The sequence below is a fragment of the Lactuca saligna genome, chromosome 2 (assembly GCF_052625555.1).
Source record: "Lactuca saligna cultivar CGN05327 chromosome 2, ASM5262555v1, whole genome shotgun sequence".
NCBI lineage: Eukaryota > Viridiplantae > Streptophyta > Magnoliopsida > Asterales > Asteraceae > Lactuca > Lactuca saligna.
Genome location: NC_136418.1, coordinates 157000718 through 157021880, shown reverse-complemented (window position 1 = coordinate 157021880; position 21163 = coordinate 157000718). Strand labels below are relative to the sequence as shown.

At 34.4% G+C, this 21163-nt stretch overlaps 2 protein-coding genes across 3 annotated transcripts; one reads left to right on the top strand and one right to left on the bottom strand.

Moving 5' to 3' along the window:
- Positions 1-401: 401 nt before the first annotated feature.
- LOC145032320 (uncharacterized protein At2g33490-like) lies at positions 402-4268 on the top strand. 2 transcript variants are annotated; one of them, XM_078981088.1, is made up of 10 exons: positions 403-890; positions 1264-1336; positions 1433-1507; positions 1601-1662; positions 1746-1843; positions 1913-2120; positions 2219-2452; positions 2688-2741; positions 2823-3639; positions 4065-4268. In XM_078981088.1, the coding sequence occupies exons 1-9, from the start codon at positions 774-776 to the stop codon at positions 3630-3632; spliced, it is 1731 nt and encodes a 576-aa protein (XP_078837214.1). In that variant the 5' UTR covers positions 403-773; the 3' UTR covers positions 3633-3639; positions 4065-4268. The 2 variants fall into 2 exon arrangements, with proteins under 2 accessions (XP_078837215.1, XP_078837214.1); XM_078981089.1 differs by lacking the exon at positions 4065-4268 and having other exon boundaries at positions 402-890; positions 2823-4063.
- Positions 4269-11034: 6766 nt separating this feature from the next.
- On the bottom strand, positions 11035-11925 carry LOC145029257 (uncharacterized). Its single transcript, XM_078977851.1, has 3 exons — positions 11590-11925; positions 11427-11494; positions 11035-11338 (listed from the first exon to the last, which is right to left on the bottom strand). The coding sequence occupies exons 1-3, from the start codon at positions 11840-11842 to the stop codon at positions 11177-11179; spliced, it is 483 nt and encodes a 160-aa protein (XP_078833977.1). The 5' UTR covers positions 11843-11925; the 3' UTR covers positions 11035-11176.
- Between the last annotated feature and the right edge of the window lie 9238 nt (positions 11926-21163).

Genomic DNA, 21163 nt, shown 5'->3' with positions numbered 1-21163 from the left:
TTCATGTCGTGATTAATATTGTCATGGCATACCCTAAATCGTCAAGTCTTAAACAACAACATATAAAGTTTCATAATAAATTTCATATTTTGTTCCGTGTAAAACTTCAATTCAACTACGTATTTGAATTTATTAATAATAAAAATTAGAAACAACTACCCACTGATTACACTTTATATTTATACACATATATCAAATAATATCTTAAAATATTTATTAGCTTTATTAATTTAAAATATCTATATAAAGAAAAGTGTTACTATACGTAACCCTAAGTCATAAAAATCTTCAAATCATTTGGTAAACAAACAATGTTAGATGTGGTATTGCATTCACATGGGTACATTAAGCACTGGGGTTTGGGGGTAAGTATATAAATTTCCGTGTAAAGAAAGCGTAGTATAGTTTATGAAACCTACAAAATGGTCAAGGTTCAACGCCGGAAGTACCGAGTCCAGTGCAACTTCTATTTTAGTTGAATTTGCGGAAGTTTCAATCACCTTCCCTGATTCGTAACGTCAGGATTTCTAGACTGCGACAGCGATTAGGATCGATTTTTCTACCATTTCTCCTTCCTTTCGATGGTTTTTCTGTTTTTACACTTTTACCAAGCAAACGCGCACGCAGACTTGCCGATCAGTTTACCAGAATCAATTATAAATACCATCTCACATAAATGATAAATCTCAACTTTTTTTAACATTTTCCTGCACCTTGGTCGCTGTGGGTATAGTATAATCACCAGTGTTTTTGAGTTTGCAAGTGTTTATAAAATGAAGTCGTCACTGGAGAAGTTTGGGCGCAAATTAACGATGCACAAGAACGATGGGAAGGAGAAGAGGGATCATCAGCCTTCCGCCCATTTGGATGAGCTTGTTCAGGTTTCCAAGGTAGGGATTTTGTTTTTGTTTCCTTTTGCGTGCTGCCTCTGATATCGAATTTCCTGTGCAAATCAAGTGAGGATCGATTAGGGTTTCTCATACGTCTCTTCATGGTTCTGGACTGTAGTTGCACACTTGCAATGCACTATATTATAAATTAATCTCTCTTTTCACGACTAAAATACTCTTTGAAGAAAGATGTAAGATTAAGAAGAATCCTATATATAATAATGACCCTAGGCGATCAAATTCACAGCCCATGATAGCACGTTTCTTCCATCTACGCCATTCATGGGTGGTGGAGTCTGCTTGTGGGTAGTATAAGGTCTCAATGTTGTTGAAAGTGTAAGGTCGATTGATTGACCGGTATATTCTTTTGCAGGATATGCAAGACATTAGAAACTCCTATGATGGCTTAATGTCAGCTGCTGCTGCAATGACAAATAGTATATTTGGTAGGTGTTTTCTTTTTGTATCCAAATGCCATGTTTTGTTGCATCTAAGTTATATACTCACACTGACAAGTAACCTCATATGTCATGGGATCTCAGAATTTTCAGAATCTCTACATGAAATGGGGACCTGTTTGCTGGAGAAAAGTGCAAGTGATGTTGATGGTGAAAGTGGTAATAACAAATTGTTTCTTTGTTTGTTACTACATTTCCACATCTGTTTTGATATTCAATACCTAATTATAAAGTAAAACTTTCTGTGTTCAGGAAGAGTGTTATCAACTTTAGGAAATATACAATCAGACCTCCAAAAAATCGCGGATAGTTATGTAAGTGTTGTCAATATTCGCGGGTATTCCACTTTCTTATGGTAATAATTAATATCAGCGACTTATTCCTCTTCATATATCAGCGTTCTTACGTGGTTGTGACAATTACAAATCCATCAGAGTCTCTTCTATCTGAGCTACAAAAAGTAGAGGAGATGAAGCTTCAATGTGATGAGAAAAGGTAAATATTTTAATATGTTGCCATTGATATGATTTATGAAAGTTTGTTAATTGTTGAGTCTGCATACAGAGGTGTGTACGAATACATGATGTCACAACACAAAGAGAAGGGAAAGTTGAGAAGTGGAAAGGCTGAAAGTTCAGTTGCACAAAAACTACAAGAAGCACAAGATGAATATAACGAAGTGGCTAGACTATGTGCCTTTCGGGTAAAATCACTCAAGGAGGGACAATGTCGTAGTATTTTGACACAAGCTACACGCCATCATGCTGCACAGGTGTCATTTCTGTTAATACATTACGTGTCACTATCTTTTAATTATGTTTATTTGTTTAGTAGTGAAAATGTTTTTTTTTTTTTTTTTTTTTGGAGCAGTTGAATTTTTTTCGTAAGGGATGTAAGGCTCTTGAAGCAGTTGACCCGTTGATAAGAATTGTTGCAGAGAAGCATCGAATCGATTGCCAACTCACTGAATTTGATGATGTGAATGGTGGGGAAGATGGAGGTATGAACAGCTTTGAGAGGATTGATGATGGGGAATTGAGTTTTGACTATGGGCAAAAGAAGCAAGGAGTTGATAATTTTGGCACATCATCGAACCCAATGGAGGTAATCTGCTTTTGGTTATAACTCTAAAATAAAATATACTGTAGTAATGTAATGATGATACAAACTGTTGTTATGGAAAGGTAAAATAATGAAGTAAAATTCTTGTATTGTTGGAGGTTTTACCTTTTAGTGATTCTATTATTAATTAATTAATTAATTAGTTTCCTTTTGTAGATTAGTTTCCATGTGTTGTAAGTATGATGATATAATTAATATATTGATTTGCATTTTGCAGGTAGACCGGCCTGACATACCACATGCTCAAGTTCCAACTTCAGAAGATCGACATGTACGCATGCAACAGCTAGCAAACATTCATTTTCAGTGTAATTCCATTTAACATTAAATTAGTTTTATTATTTTGCGACAGATGAATCATTACAAACAACAGCAAGGGGCACGAGCGAGCAGTTACTCTGCCCCATTATTCCCGGATTCATCTGAGAAGCCTAAGGAAACACTTACACAAACAAAACCCCGGCAGAATTTTCACTCTTACGTGCTACCTCCTCCAAAAACACCTCCTGCATCATCTGCCCCCCACACCAGTAATCCATTCAGCAAGATGCAACCAACAGATGAGAAACAACACGACAGGGATTCTAATGATTCCAAACCCACGATAAAAGATTCCAATTCCAGCATCCAGTTACCTGCTCCTCCTCCTCCTTCATGGAGTGGGTTTGATAGTAAAGTAGGGAAAAGACAAGCCTACTCTGGTCCATTGCTGCCAACGAAAGGGGGGTTTTCCGGAAAGATAAATACTAGTGAAGTTCATGTTTCTCGTAGTGTTTCACCTCCGCCTCCGGGCCTATCATTGTCTTCTTCTCCAAGAATAAGTGAGCTTCATGAGCTTCCTAGGCCTCCTCCTCCTCCTTCTTCTTTTTCTTCTAAACAGGGTATGATGGGATATTCGGGCCCTTTGTTTTTGAAAAATCAAGACAGATCTCATTCTCCTCCCAAAATAAGTAAAACCTCGATTGCAACTGCGTCTCCCCTTCCACCTCCTCCGCTAGTTGTTCCTAGAAGCTTCTCGGTTCACTCTAGCAACCCGAGTGCTATGGAGTCCCCACAGCCACAAAGAACTGGAGGCAGGAGTAGGCATGAACAACAACAAGTCTTCTCTCCCCCACTCACACCCATTTTGCTTTCAAATCTCAAGTCTAGAGGCCACACCTAAGCCTAAGGTAATACTTGCTTTGGGAATGGGAAATATACTATTCTCATTGTCTTCAAGTCACCAATATATCTATATATGCCATTTATTAAACTGGTCTCAGGACAAATTTGTTAAAATTTTTGGACCAAGTTCGTAACAAAATTTAAAACGTGGGCCAAAGTTGTAAAACTGAAAGTCGGTAACCTGTGCTGTTGTACTTGGTATATCAGGTCGTGCGGACTATTTGATAGTTGATTACCTCTTTGATGAAATAAGTAAACAAAATTAAGAGTTAAGATGTATGTATGTTTGTCACTTCACTTGAGTTGAAGACAATCAAGGATTCAGGGACCCGTTATCTGTTTTTATTATAATTCTCGTCATCAAAACATCATCTCTGATAATTGCTTTTGTTTCAGTTTCGTATCAATTAAATGGTTTGGTTTGTTGCAGGTGGAAAGCTGATTCGTGTTGCGCTTGAACATAAGGTTGTTTTTTTTAGTTGAATGGCGATTTTATAGAGTATGTTCGTTTATCTTGGTTTTTTGGGGGGACAGGGACAGGTGTGTAAATATATGGCATTTCTTGTGTTTTTAACATCATCATAGACATTCCTCATTTCTGGATTTCCTTCCTAAATCCAATTTAAATTTTGCATGTCTACTTTCTAATAATGATTGAATTTTATACCCTATGGTGCTTGTTAAACGTAATATTTTCTGTGGGTGGCTAATGTCAAGAAACCTCCTACTTATCCTACAGATACGAGAGTTAGGGTTTATAAACTTACATAGTTACATTAATCATTAAAACCCTCAAATCTTCACAATATGATGTGCTCCTTTATGGGGGGTGTATTGGTCTTCCCAGTCCAACATTGCTTACAAGCTCAGGAGGAGATGCTGAGTTCATAGAGTTAGGGCCCAAAACAGATAATATCACAATCACTCTATTAAGGGGTTTTCTAGCATGCTGAACAATTTGAAAATTATATAACATTTTATTTTATTTTTATTTCAGATTTTATGTAGATTGTTATGCATAATTGTTTCTTTGACGTGGCATGGGTTGTTTACCCTTTCACTCGTAGCAAAAAAATGAAGTCCAATTGTGAATTGTCTATTGCATTAAAAAAATTAGGGAACAAATGAGTAAAGTGACATGTTGCTAGTAAGCGAGAAGAATCCCTAAAACCAGGTAAGGAAAAACTTACAATAGCAACCAACTAAAGTAATACTAATTACAGCAATACTAATTACAGCGTCAAATAGCATAAAAACTAAATTTAATAGGTGTTGGTTAAAAAGACATTCTCATTGCTTAATTAGACATCCTAATCATTACTTTTTATTCAAAAACATATCAATAACTACATGATGGTTTCTAATTACTTTGAAGAAATATTGGTCGGTGTTCACGACGTTTTTAGAAGAAAACGGGTGTTATAAGATGTTGCGACGGTAACAGGAAGTAACGTACAGACTTATAACGCAAAAACGGAAAAGGGGCGGTGTTTGTGCCCTTGTAACATGCAAAAATGCCTCCATAGGCATTGCTTACACTTAACAGCCTAAAGATCTTATAATATATTACTTTTGATTTTTAAATATCATATGTTTTTATTTAATTTATAAATGTTAAGGAATCCATGTTTTTTTTCTATAAATAATTACTTTTAATTTATAAATATTAAGTGATACATATATTTTTTATATTATATAATAATCAAATATAAATATAAATAAATATATAAACACAAAAACATGAGATATTTTTATGTATAAAAAAACTGATTGTAAAAAATTAATTCATAAAAAAGGATTGTTGTTATTTATTAAAAAAACATGCATAAGAAAAAATTATCCAATTTTTAAATTTAAAAATGCATCCGTAAGAATATTTGTGGGAAATGACCGAAACGATTTAAATACTTGAAAAAACCACTCTTTTCACTTTCAAACTAACGTAAATTTTTATTAATTTTCTTTTATTGGGCAATATATATATATATATATATATATATATATATATATATATATATATATATATATATATATATATATATATATATATATATATATATATATATGAAAATGATCAAATGAGAACAACTAAAAGGTTGAAAATACGAGAACAAATGTGGATCAATTATTTTATAAGGGCATTAGAGACATTTTACAATTTAATTAAATATGGATAAATGGAAAGTAATTAATCAATTCCGAAAATCATGGGAATTTTTTCCCCAATTATTAAAAATACTTAAAATCTTCCTTTTATTTAATAAATTAATAAAAATATTATTTAACATGAATTAAAAAAAATTGTTTTATATTTTTATTTTTACTAACAACATTTGATAATGAATAATTTATAGGTTTACCTCATTTATTTAAAAAAAAATATCTTCATAAATAATGATCTATACATTACATTTAAAAATGAATAAAATTGTAAATTATAAATGAATTAACTCAAACCTGAAAAAAGATTATAAAATCAACTAAAATGGTACTCATATATAAATAAATAAAACACATATCTATCCATATGATAATATAATTATATTAGTAAATGAATAAGTTACAATATATATATATATATATATATATATATATATATATATATATATATATATATATATATATATATATATGACACGGAAACTAGAGCTACAATTACAATCATAAATGAATAAATCACATTTTTTCTCCTTCCAAAAGAAGCATTGGTGTCGGTGTTTCATTTGGTAAATCTCCCACCTCCCACTATATGCATGTTTATTCATTATATCTGCAAAAATGTTAATGAAACAATTATGTATAATTATATAGTCATTCACACATAAATACACTGATATTCACAAATGAATACCCTGTTATTCATAAATAAATATAGTCATTCAAACATAATTTCACACATAAATATACTTGTTGTGGTTGCTTGTCTTGCTCCTTTCGGACCCGCCTCACGGAGTATTCATTGATAATTAACTGCAAAATGAGACATCTAACATTATGTTCATATAAGATTACAACTACAAGCATTCAAGTTCCATTTTTCTGAATTCAGGCATTTCATCGAGCACCTTATGTGCATAACTTATCTTCTTCCCCTATTAGCCAATTTAAATGAGTAAAGTACCATACTTGAGAAACATTTTCAAGCAAAAGAATTGCGAAGCTTTGGTGCATACAATAAAATAGACAACATTTAAAGATAGGGGTGTGTTTTAATTAAAATAAATACAAGTTTGATTGCCTGTTCAAATTCCAGATCGGGTGTTTAATTTTCCAGATCGTAAAGAGGAACATCGAGACCCACTTCGATGTCTCATGTTCGACTGATAATTAACAAAGGAACGAGAATGGAATTTTTCAAGGTGGCGATGGTCGACTACTCACAGTGACAGCCAGCGGTGGTGATGACGGTTTAGCGAAGTGGTGCAGGGGGAGGTCGACGAGATCGTATGAAAAACGAAAGTCATCGCTGGGGTCTGCCACTGTTTGCCGCCAACATAACTCCATCACCGCTGCTTCCCCCTCCTCCTTCTCGATCTCACTCTGAATCCTTTTGTACTCTCTCATCTGTTTCACATTTTTAGATGCTCTGGTGGTGTATAGATGAGGGAGGCAACGAAGTGTGCCCTAGGTGTAGAGAGAGAGAGATAGAGACGACAAATTAAAAGGAAAGATATCAATGTGTGAGAAGTTATAGAAATTAAATAAACATTCAATTACTATTATACCCTTTTCACCATTTAAAGTTACACTTTAATACCAATAATTTTCAGAATTTACATAAATGGTCCGTCTGATAATAGCCTTAGATTTGAATATTTACATGGTCCAGATCTGTTCTCGCGTTCTCAACTTTTTAGGTGTTCTCATTTGATCCTACTCATATATATATATATATATATATATATATATATATATATATATATATATATATATATATATATATATATATATATATATCTTGCCCAATAAAAGAAAATTAATAAAAATTTACATTAGTTTGAAAGTGAAAAGAGTGGTTTTTTCAAGTGTATATATATATATATATATATATATATATATATATATATATATATATATATATATATATATATATATATATATATATATATATATATATATATATATATATTAAAAACACATGAGCGCATACATGAATATATTGTTGAACATTTTTTATTAAGTTATATTTATTTGAAAATAAACAAATAAAATATACTAGTATTTGAGTCATCCGCGCGTTGCGGCGGAAAACTAGTTTGCAATTAATAAACACAGAAACTATAAACAAATGTGTAAGGGATCAAAACTTAACTTTGATGTTCCTGGTTACTCCTTTATAATTTGTATATAGAATGTGATTTATAATTGTCAACGATCAACAAATAGCATGACGACAATTAGATCATATCAAGTAGACCACAAAAGTATAAAAATCAAATTTCGATACAACCAACTATGTATGGAGGTGGCGGACGAAGATAAAGCTTGAAAATGTATCTACGAAATTAATAAAAACGGAAACTATAAAAAATATTTGTAAGGGTGAAAATATAACTTTAATTTGCAAAGTAACTCATTTGCAATTCGTATATACAATGTCATTTAAAATGTCAACAATCCACATATATCATAGTAACGATTATATCATATAAAATAGAGACAAAAATATTAAAATAAAGTTTCGATAAAAAAATTTATGTATGGAGGAAATAGACGAAGATAACATTTGAAAGTGTATCTTAAAAAAATTAATAAAAACAAAAACCATAAGAATTATATAAAAGACAAAAAAACATAACTTTAAAATATAATAAAGGATTCAAATCATAACTTATAAAATACCAATAATTTAACTTTAAAATTATAAAAGATAAAAAAAAAAAATTAGATTAAAATTATTTGAGGGTAAAAACTATAAATGTGAAATTTTGCTATAGTCAAAAGATAAAATCTCCCTTTCTAGTTATATCCTTATTTTACTCTTGTAAAATAAGATATCAAAATAGTAAACTGATATTCGCTGTAAATCTAAATCTCGAAATAATATATCAAATGAATAGTAGAAAGCACTCACAAGCCTTATTTGCAAATTAATATATACGACTGTGCGGATAATGCTACGGAACCTCGATATTTTGAAAAATGCAACTCGACACACATAATGTTTGTGGAAAAAATTTTGAAATAACTTTCAACATAGTTATTATACATAATATTACGTAATATGCACATTAATATGTATATACAAAAAAAAAAAGTTTTTTGTGTTTCATTAAACAAATCATGTAGACAATTTATATAGATTGTTTTATGTGGTGTTTTCGAAAAAACCATTAAAAAATTATTTTATTTTAAAAAGAATCTATGTATTCAGATAAGAACTAAATTCCTAAATATGTAAAGATTCCGTAGGTTTTTGTAATTTTCTGTTAAAATAATTAATCATAGATTTTTATAAATAAGACCAAAGTTTAAAGATTTTTTCTAAAGATTTTCTTATTTGTTAAATATGATTTATAAAAACGAAAACTATAGAAATACGTTATGTAAATGATCAAAAACGTAATTTTAATGAGAAGGTAACTCCTTTGTAATTTGTATATAGAATGTGATTTAGAGATGTTAATAGTCTATATATAGCACGGTGACGATTATATATCATATCAATTAAATCACAAAAATATAAAAATAAAGTTTCGATCCAAACAACGTAAACGTTTAGTATGTTTAAATTAAAAAAAAAAAAACATTAATAAAAACGAATACGGGACCAAAATCGTAACTTATAAAATACCAAAATTTTAATTTTAAATTATCAAAGGTGAAAACTATTAAATCAAAATTTCTAAAAAATATAAATATGAGAATTTTCTGCGACTGAAGCTTGAATTTCTATATGGTTAAAGATATATAAGTTGATTTGTGTTTTGCAATTTTGACTCTAGAAATAATAATTGAAAATGAATAGTGAAAAACTCTCAATTGTTTTTCAGTAATATATATATATATATATATATATATATATATATATATATATATATATATATATATATATATATATATAGGCTCCATAAATATATTAAAAGCTAACGTTATTAGAATAAATAATATTTAAATCCGTTTCAAAAAAATATATTTAAATATCAATAATAATAAAATAATATTAAATGAGAAAAATAATAAAATTAATGATTTTTTTTTCCAGAAAACAATGTAGCATAAAGACTTAAAAAAAAGTGGATTTTATTAGCTTTGTTCATGCTCAGTCAGTGTGGTTCATCGACCTCAGCGAACATAAGATCGAATCTTTGGCATGTCGAGTTGAACTCGGTAACTCGGCTAGAGCTTACCGAAGAGAGAGAGAATGTATTGGTTTAAAAAACTAGCCATTTGCCCCTCTTTTCTTTACCCTTTTTGTTTTTTTTTTCCAAAAAACCCTCGTTTTTACTATATAAATACAACTATTTCACCTATTTTAAACCACTTCATAATCTTATTTTTTCACTCAAATACATCATATTTTGTCAAAAAAAAAAATGGCTTCAAACATCTCATATTTTTTTCCAAATTTTGTTCAAATAAAAACGATCGGCCTATTTGTTTTCCACCAAAGATGGAGTTTACTACCCATTTCAAAGTCAAACACAATACTAAAACCAAATAGTTATCCGGATTCGAATAATATATTTAAAATATTTATTTTCTATATTAATTAAAAAAATAGCATGACAACCCGCGTCATATAAATAACAAGTTTTGGCTAAAGTGTAGCAAATATAACGTTACACTTACGTGAACCATGACAAGTTTTGAGGTTGGCTCAAAATTTAAAAAAAAAAAATGAAAGATATTTGCTCATCTTTTTATTTCCTTATGTTGCCGAGTGTCCTTTTTAGATATATTTAGATATATGGATTTAAATTAATTTTTATATTTAAATCTAATTTAGTTAATAATTATATTTTATGTTTGGTAAAAAAATAAATAAAATATACTGAAACAATAACATACTTTTGATTTCTTCAAAGGCAGCTAATTGTCAAAAATGACAATTTATTTTGGATTTTTCAAAAAAAGAAATAAGAGTCTATTTCTAATGGATTGCATAATATTAGAGAAATTAGAAGTAAATACCATTTTATAGTAAAAAGACAACAATGCAAATTATATATAAATTCTTTTCACCCCGGTCTTTGAAAATTGTCTTTCTTTAATTCTTTTGTTTTATAACTTAATAGTATTTTCTATTTAAACTAATTATTTTTATTTTTAATTGATTATGCTTTGTATATTACTTTTCTAACATAATGACAGTGACTTTATATGGTTTTTGGTGCGTGAATCAAAGTCAGAGACTGCATAATAGACTTTGAATTGATCGAGATTGAACCCACTTCAATTCTTATTCGATATAACATTTTTTTTAAGGCTAAGTAATTATAATAATGATAAAATAATAAAATAGTGAATTACAAAAAAAGAATGAAGGAATTTAGTCAAAGACAGAATGCATCACGAATCACCATGGATGGATGATGGATGTTAAGATGAGGCTCCGGCCGCCTTTCTGGTTGCTTTTGGGTGGCCGGGATACCACGCGCGGCCGTGCCAGAAAGTGACTCTGTGCACCTGAAATACCTTTCTATATCTTCCTCCTCTTGTATCTGCTTCTTCCGTCCCTGCTAAATCCCCCCGTACACAAACCTATATATCCCATTGATTTCAATTCAAATCAGTTGATCTAATTAAATTAACCTAATAATTGCTTGCCTTCGTATGTTTACAACCATACCTCGCCATTGCATATCAACTTTTCACCTCCTCGGGTACCAATTACGATCTCCTTTCCTCTTACATCACCTGCATCCATGATTGATTTGGGAATAATTACATAAATGTTGCATGATAACGATGTGCAACTATTATACTATACATATGCATATGTGCGTTAACACCTGAAGTAGCAACATCGTCATCCTCGGGGAAGGATTGAACATACTCCCTAAAGCTAGGAGATCCGACCCACAATGGATCGTCATTGCCGTTGCCATCGTGATATGCGATGTTGATTTTTTGCAATTCCGGTGGTTGGTGGAGGTTTGATGGTTCCTCGATTAACAATTTGGGAGGATGAGTTTGGGGTTTACTATGATGGGGGCTGCGAAAAACGACCAGACCCTCGTTGGATCTGGACACCCCGCAACCCATTGGTATGGAGGAGGATTCTGTTGATGAAGGAACAAAGTTCACATGGATCGACAGAAATTGGGAAGTGGGGAATCGGAGTGAGGGATTGGGACGACGACATTATGTGATTGTGATTGTGATTGTATGGCAGAGCAGGAAGGAACGAGGGATGTTACGGGTATTACGGACATCCTTATTCTAACACCATAATCCACTATCCTTTATATATTCCAACAAATACCAGAATCTCTAGTAAGGTTATCTAATAATAGTTCAACTTTGGTTAAAGGATGACTAATTTTGAATTCGCTCAAAATGAAGACTTTTACAACTCTTTTGTGTTAGATCTCAAAATTAAGCATTTAAGCTCAAGGATATCGGAGTTGTTGGTACATTTTAGTTTAAAAAAATAAAGACTATATCATAGCCTAATTATTATATGGTGGTGCCAATAAGAAGTTTTAAAAAACATGAAAGAACAAGTTAACTCAGTCAAATTTTAGCTGGAGGTGTATCTTGAAAATAGGCTAAGATATAAACAAAAATACCGTGTATCAAATTGTGTTGTGGATTTTCATATAACATGGTAATGACTATTGACATTCAATAACTTGGGGTCTTGCAGATCCAAATTGGATCTGTGATTTACTTCGCTAAGACCTAGTACTACAATGGTCATTTAACAAACACCAATTTTAGTGTTTTTCTTTCATTTTAACCAACTATTAAAAAACACCAATTTAATGTATGAGACTAGGTTATAACCCGTGGAAACCACGTATAACATCCCCACAAATGTAGTCCAAAATTTCCGTTTTAAACCATTAAAAAAATCCATAACTCATAAACAACATAATAAAAATCTAAAAATCTCAAAGCGTGTATCTCAAACATCATATCAAAACACTGTATCAAAACCATGTATCAAAATATCAGAGTCTAAAATATCTCAGGCTGAAAACTGTGGCGTGTGCCATGCAGTCATCCCGAACTATTCTTCTTGCTAGTGGAAGTACCTGAAATCAAAACTGAAAACTGTAAGCACGAAGCATAGTGAGTCTTCTCAAACTACCACATACCATACACATAATCATTGTAACACCCTAATCTGGTATGTCTTTGAAACCCTCAAGATTTCATTTATGAGCGTATTTGGTCCCTCGAGTACGTTGGGCATACCTAGGTGTACGCTTAGCGTACTTTGCATGATTGATCGTGGAGGAGCCTCACGTACGATGGGCGTAAGTAAGGGTACACCAGGCGTACGCATCAGAGAGTCAAAACCCTAATCTTCGGACAGGAGGCCTATTTAACCGATCTTAAGTCCCTTGGAATTAATCCCAGAAAGCCTCCATAGCCTTAGAGCGTCCTTGTACCCCCAGAGAACCTTGTGAGATCATTCTTGAGCTTAAAAGAGTGTATTTGTGACCTTTTAGTGTTCATTGCAAGAAGAAGAAGTGGTCAAGCAAGCTTGGATCGTATAGGTGCTTCAAGATCCTGCACCAAACTCACCTTACAAAGCTTCTGGAGGTAAAAAGCTTGCACCTTTCCATCTAAATCCTTAGATCTAGCTAGGGTTTTCTAGTTTTGTCCATTTGGTTGGTTTTGGACCTCTTTTGGTAAGTTAAGCAACTCCATAAGATGAGGATGACAGATCTGAGGTCCTTAGTCGTTTAAAAGCATAAAAATGGGAACTTGATGGATGTTTAGGCCTCATGCAGGGATTAAGAACCTTGAAAAGGTCTTAATGGAAGTGTTGAACGATTTTGAGGCATGCAAGGGCATAAAGTTGGCAACTTTATGCCTTAAGACGTTTTAACAGACATAAATATGACTTTTGGTCATGAGGAAACCAAGCATTAAGCACTTAATGGAGAAGGTGCTTAAACTGGGTGTACGTTGGGTGTAACCAGTTGTATGCGACGCGTAGCCCCAAACTCTCAGTACGCTGGGCGTACGCAGCAACAGTTGGGCCTTTAATCCTGTGGGCCTTATTTGGGTATAGGGCTCAGTTGTATTTTGTGAATTATGGACTTCTTCATCTTTATGGGCCATGGATGCAATGGTTGGGCCTTATTGGGCCAAGAGGCCCATGAAGGATATTGAACTTGGACTTTGGGGCCCATTAGTAAAAAAGGGTATTTGGGCCTTGGGGAGGGGTTTGGAGGTTGGTTTCCCCTTGGTTAATTTAAAGTTCTAATATTGATTATATTACCGCTATTATTGTCCAGCTCGGAGGATTGCGGACTGTTAGGAGGGCAGTGTTTGTATTCAGCAGATTGTGGTGAGTCTTCTCTCCATACCCATGGGTCTAAGGCAACAAGGTCGACCCATTATGTGTTTATGGTATACGTGTTAGCCATTATGTGCTTTTATTTAATATGTGATTATGTGTTTTGCATGAAGACCCCGGGGGGAGCCCGTGGCATTGGATGTAAGACCATGTGGGGTAGCCCATGGCCGTCCTAGTTAAAGACCGTGTGGGGTAGCCCATGGCATTGGATGTAAGATCATGTGGGGTAGCCTATGGCAGTCCTAGGTAAAGACCATGTGGGGTAGCCCATGGCATTATTACAGGTTTTATGTATGCATGGTTTATGTGATATGTGTGTAGCTTTAATTAGCTAACAGGATATGTGCATGTGTGGTGTGTGGTATGCACTGGGGAACTCACAAAGCATTTAGGCTACAGATTGTTGATTTGTTTCAGGTACATCTGAGCCCAAGGGCAAGGGCAAGGCGTGATGGTGCGGCATGTACACACACACACACACACTCTCACACTCTCTCTCTCTCTCACTATTAGGAACTGGGGACACTCTGATGTTTTGATTAAGTTGTAATGAATTGTTGATTTGAAAAAATTATGTGGGAATTTCATGGTTTATGTATTTATGTTTTATTAATTAAAATCAAAAAAATTCTTTGAATTTTTGGGTCGTTACAATCACATACTGTAACCATTGGGCCTACCCCGCTGCCTCGGCCCCGTCCGACATCGGATGAATCCGGCATCATGCCTCGCCTGGCATCGAGCCCCGTTCGGTATACATATTTGTTTCTATTAGGCCCCACTTATCTCTTGGCCTCGCCCGCTATGCACATAAAAACATATAATCATAATCAAGCTAGTACATAACAGACAAACACAACATTATAACTACTAGTCTCAAGGCACCGCCTATCTTGGGCCCCGCCCTTACTATGCTAATAATGAGATATGAAACCCCGTCTACACTTAGCTAGTGATGAGATACGGGCTCCCACCCACACTTATCTCCCTACCAGACACATACAAGTATCACAAAGACAACCAATATAATTAAACATGCATTCATTCCTCGGGTACCACCCGACATCGAACCGTAGTTCAAAAACATACATATAAACCTTCCTTGGGCCTCGCCCGACATCAGACCGAAATCCGGAACAAATGAACTACATCGAACTAACCTTGACATCGGATCTAAATCCGGTATAGACTAACATACAAAAACGGGCCGACATTGGTGCCTTCGACCCGTTCTTACTGGAGAAAACTCATCTCACAAGCTGACTGTAGAATCCTGCGTTTAACCCCTCGCTGCTAGCTGGAAGATCCCCGAACTGCTGATTTCTCGACTCCCCGAGATACCATTACTCAAAATAACAATTAGTTCAAACCAATAATTCTCCTTAGGGTAAGATAACCATTTTACCCCTATTCCAACTTGGTCCATATCTAAGGCCCAAAACCCTAATATGCCTTACCCTAAGGTCAAATGTATTCTTGGCCCAAATTATCTGACTTCTGATGGCCCACTAAGGCCCAAAGAGCCAAGATCCAATGTATGGCCTAATCCAAGGCCCAAAACACGCCAAGCCCATATCTGATGAGTAAGCGGGGTATACTCCTCTGTAGGCTAAGCGTACAGGCTGCATGGCTTGTACGCTGTGGGTACCTGCATGTACGCCCAACGTACTTCTCTGTTAAGTCACTTTTCCATTAAGCACTTAATACTCTATTCCAACAGCTATTATCACGATCCAAATCCTCTTCAACGTCTTAATCTATAAAGTCACTGACTTGGTGACTTTACATGACCCTAATAAGCCTAAACTCCAAAATAGCATTCTATTTCCATAAAAGTGATCTTAACTCATGCATGGACCCAATAAGACATCCAATATGACAACTTTTTGCCTTAGGGACTCATTTAGCACTGAGAGTGGCAACTCTAAGCCTAGGAATCGGGTTTGAATCATAAAGCCCTATACTTGGGACCAAAATGGTCAAAAACATCACTACACTGGATCTAAGCATACCTGAGGAAAGTTCAAGGCTTTATACCTCAAGGTGACCTGAAATGGAACAACAATCTTGGATCTACAACTTCTCCTTTGAACCACCACCTTGTTTTACTCTTTACTTGCTTGAAAATTGGCTACAAAACACCAAAATGCTCTCTAACGGCCCCCTAAGCTCCAAGAACACTAAAGGAAGGATTAGGGTTTCGTGCTGGCTGTCTAAGAGTGAGAGGGAGGCTGATATCTAGGGCATTATGTTCTTTATATAGTTCTTAGCACCAAAATTAGGGTTTAAGAACTCCAAGCGTACGTTGGGCGTACTCCACCCACACCCGCGTCCACTTACTTCTCTACGCTAAGCATACCCCCAGCTTATGTTGGGTGTACTTCCGTGGTGGCCACCTTGCATGCATGGTACTTTCTTGTCTCTTTTCTCCATTAGGGACCAATATTGCCAATAACTTCAAAGTGCTATAACTCTTTCATTCTAAGTCCATTTTTGACGAACTTTATATTCACGAAAAGGTGGCAAGAAGCCTTACACTCCTAGCCACACCCCCAAGCCTAAAAACTTCCGAATAAGACCCGAAACCCATAAAATACCGAATCGCCTATACTCTTGGCCTCCCAGACCACAACCGAGTACTTCCAAAACTGGGTGTTACAACTCTCCCCCACTTAAATAGGATTTCGTCCTTGAAATCTCTTCTTACTCACACCCAAATCCAATTAACAATCTATGGAATGCAACTGATGGTTCTACGCATAACCTATTATTCTTAAGACAACCGATAGCCAACAGAACTTCCTTCCCGAAGTAAACGAACTTCAAGCTTCAACAACTCACTTCTGCCTTTCCAGAGATCGAGTCCATGCTGGTTTGTCTCCCTGACAGATTGTCCCTACATAACCATCTGCAGGACAATTATACTTGACAGAAGGCTTAGATAATATTTCGAGTGGAAGATTCATCCTTGTAACGGTTAGTGCCACACCCCGAACCAGACAGTGGAAACGTCTGGGGGCTTGTACGTGACTTCATCTTTGTAGTATCATTATAGAGTATATATTTGAAATATAACATCATCATCAACGCACATGTAATATAACAACATTCATTGTTTACATCGAGTGTTGTGTTTTAAATATTACATGCCAAAATAGTTAAAGTATGATGAAACAAAATATCAATGAGTTCATTCTGCCCAACCTGCTCAACGGTTTCCTGAGAATACAAGTTAATTTAAAAGGTCAACATAAAAATGTTGGTGAGTTCATAAGTATGCTTGTGAAAATTATTTGTATACTTTGTAACCACCAGAAAATCCTATATTTTCTAAAAACAGTTTAGTATGTTTGTGTCCGATCTTGTATTAATGCATGTGTGTTATTGTTTACTAGCATGCAAAAAGAGAATGTAGAGAATGTATAGAGAATGCCCCCAGATAACCCGATGTTTTTTGTGAAAGAGAATGTTGGTATACCAACTTCTGAGGTTGGGTACCGGCGCGAGTATGTTCCCGAGTAATCTAATGTGAAAAGAGAATGGTCTCCCGTAAATTTTATAACATTAATTCCTATAAGTGAGTCGTTATAACCATACTAGGTAGTGACATTTTTGCCTGTCTTGGCGTTTATGGACGCCGTCGGAATAAGGTTAGGTTTTCGTCACCCTAGACTAATTTAGTCTAACTGTAGCGAACAACTGTGTCATCCCCATATAGATCAATACACAAATCCCCGTTCTCCCTCTAAGAGACTCTTATTATAACTACAGGCTACGATCGTACACTCAATAGGTGTCAACCGACATGTTTCACTAGATCTAGGATCTTTAATCGAATTTACACAAAGAGAAACATATAAAGTACATTCCATGCCCAATGAACATGTAAGTGAATGACTAAAGCACACTAAGCATGTAAATCATTTCTAGGCCCATAAGGAATGAAATTATATAACCTGGGTCCAAAATATATCTAAAAGGACAGCTAAGTCCCATTTCACATGTATGATATTTACAAGCCCAAAAAGCACGCAAGGAGTATCCAAGGTCCCTCGAGCGTGTAAGTGGGTCAGCAAGGCCCAATAAACATGTAAATAGTATTCAGGATCTATCAAACGTATAAATGAGTCACTAAGGCCCAATAAACATGCGAATGACATCCATCGGTTCTAGTGGTCCTCCTATAGGTTCTTCCTCTAGTTCTTCCTCTAGCTCTTCCTCTGGCTCCAACCATCCACCATTCCCCTGGTTGGGGATGTAGGGATCTCCTGGATGGTGGAATCCGGCCATAGTGTCTGCACGAGGGGTGAGAAACATGTAAAGAGAGTATATGTAGATAGAATTTCAAAATACGCCTATAGTATTTTAATTGTTTATGTTGAGTTCCTTAGAGATTTTTGGACACGAGGTAAGTTTCTAGATTCATTTCCCAACATGATCAATTTCTAACCCATGTTGGTCGTATTTTGAACAAATATAGTTGATCAGGCTATATTTGCCCCCAATACGACTACATAACTGTCTGTGTTTAACCACGGTGTTCAATTCCTCCAGAGACTTTTAGGGTTATAATATTAATGCGCACCTAGGTATTACTTTCTTCAGAGTGTTTTAGTCCCATTGTATTTATAGTTTCATATCTTGTATGATTCGATATGCTAGTTCACTATAAACAATGCTCTGATACCAATCTGTCACACCCCCGAACCAGATAGCGGAAACATTCGGGGGTTTGTGCGTGACTTCATCTTTGTAGTATCATTATAGAGTGTATAATTGAAACATAACATCATCATCATCACACATGTAATATAACAACATTCATTGTTTACATCGAGTATTGTGTTTTAAATATTACATACCTGCTCAATGGTTTCCTGAGAATACAAGTTAATTTAAAAGGTCAACATAAAAATGTTGGTGAGTTCATAAGCATGTTTGTGAAAATTATTTGTATACTTTGTAACCACCATAAAATCCTATGTTTTCTGAAAACAGTTTAGTATGTTTGTGTCCGATCTTGTATTAATGCATGTGTGTTAATCTTTACTAACATGCAAAAAGATAATGCATAGAATGTAAAGACAATGTAAAGTGAATGCCCCAGACAACCCGATGTTGTCTGTGAAAGAGAATGCTAATATACCAACCTCTGAGGTTGGGTACCGGCGTGAGTATGTTCCCGAGTAATCCAATGAGAAAAAAGAATGGTCTCCCATAAATTTTATAACGTTAATTCCTTTAATTGAGTCATTATAACCATACTAGATAGTGACAATTTCGCCTGTCTTGGCATTTATGGACGCCAACGGAATAAGGTAAGGTTTTCATCACCCTAGACTAATTTAGTCTAACTGTAGCGAACAACTCAAGTGTGGGGTGTCATCCCTGTATAGATCTATACACAAATCCCCACTCTCCCTCCAAGAGACTCTTATTATAACTATAGGCTACGATCGTACACTCAATAGGTGTCAACCGACACATCTCACTAGATCCTTAATCGAATTTATGCGAAGAGAAACATATAAAGTACATTCCAGGCCCAGTGAACATGTAAGTGAACGACTAAAGCATACTAAGCATGTAAATCATTTCTAGGCTCATAAGGAATGAGATTATATAACCTAGACCCAAAATATATGTAAAAGGACAGCTAAGGCCTATTTCACATGTATAATATTTACAAGCCCAAAAAGCACGCAAGGATTATCCAAGGTCCCTCGAGCATGTAAATGGGTCAACAAGGCCAAAGAACATGTAAATAGTATTCAAGACCTATCAAACATATAAATGGGTCATTAAGGCCCAATAAACATGAGAATGACATAATTAGCCCGTTTGTTATTATATTGCTAGTTTTAGCTCAATTCTTTACCAGAATGACATAAAATGCCCATTTTTTTGTAAAACTGGCATTCTTGGCCCATTAAGCCAAAAATTTACAATTAATGCCCATTTTTGGTAAAAATAACATTTTAGGCCCCTTTTTAGATCAAAACTTGTAGTTAAGGTTAGTTTTTGTAAAAATAACATTTTTAACTCACTTTTGTCAAAAATGTCATTTTTGGCTTGATTTTTATAAAAATGTGTATTTTCGGCCCATTATAGATAATTTCATCTTTTTGGCCTAAATTTTTATAATTTCACATATGTAACCCTTCTTATCAAAAATTTGAATTTTTGGCACAACTTTGTTGAAAATGACATTTAAGCCCACAAAAGTCCAAAAAGTTAAAAAATTTGGCCTAAAGCCGTGAGAAGCCCAAATGAGGCCCATTAATGAAAATGTTTACATTTTTAGTCCTTGTAGGGTCTCAAATGTCGAAATTAACCATATTTAGCAAAAAACCATTATTTTTGAACCCCGACTAACCGTGAGTTACATAAATAAGCTCATTTTTGGTCACTTTCTCACTTTTAGCCCTTTTATGAAGTTTTCTTAGCTTTAGATAACTTGTATGTATTTTAAAACCATTTCCTTGTAAGATAAGTTGAAATGAGTGTTATGTTATACCATTAGCATCATCTTTTAGTAGATCTTTAAGTTCATGAAGTATACAACACCTAATCACACATATAACTAGGAAAACACACAATATCATGCATACACACATATATCTACACAAAACTTGTATTCTCCCCCAAAACAAAGTAAAAACCAAAAATAGGGGGTATGAACTCACTTTGGGTTGTTGTTTTCGGTCTTTGATGAAGATTGAGAAGGATCTCGCCCATAGAAGTCTTCTTGAGAGGATCCTTGAAATATGATGACTCTAGGACTATAAACACAGGATCTGTGATGTTTTGATATAAATCAAAACATAAGACGGATTTATCCAAGTTAAAAGTGAAGTATCTTACCTAGTATGTGAGTTAAAGGGACTTTCTTGAGCACACACACCCACTCACGGGTTTATGGAAGAAATAGGGGAATTTCTTGAAGGTTTAGAAGTGAAATGGAGCTTGAATGATCTTGACGAGGGAGAATGGCCCTAAGTCATGAATAAGAATAGAGAAAGAGAGGGGAGAGGATGAGATGTGATGAT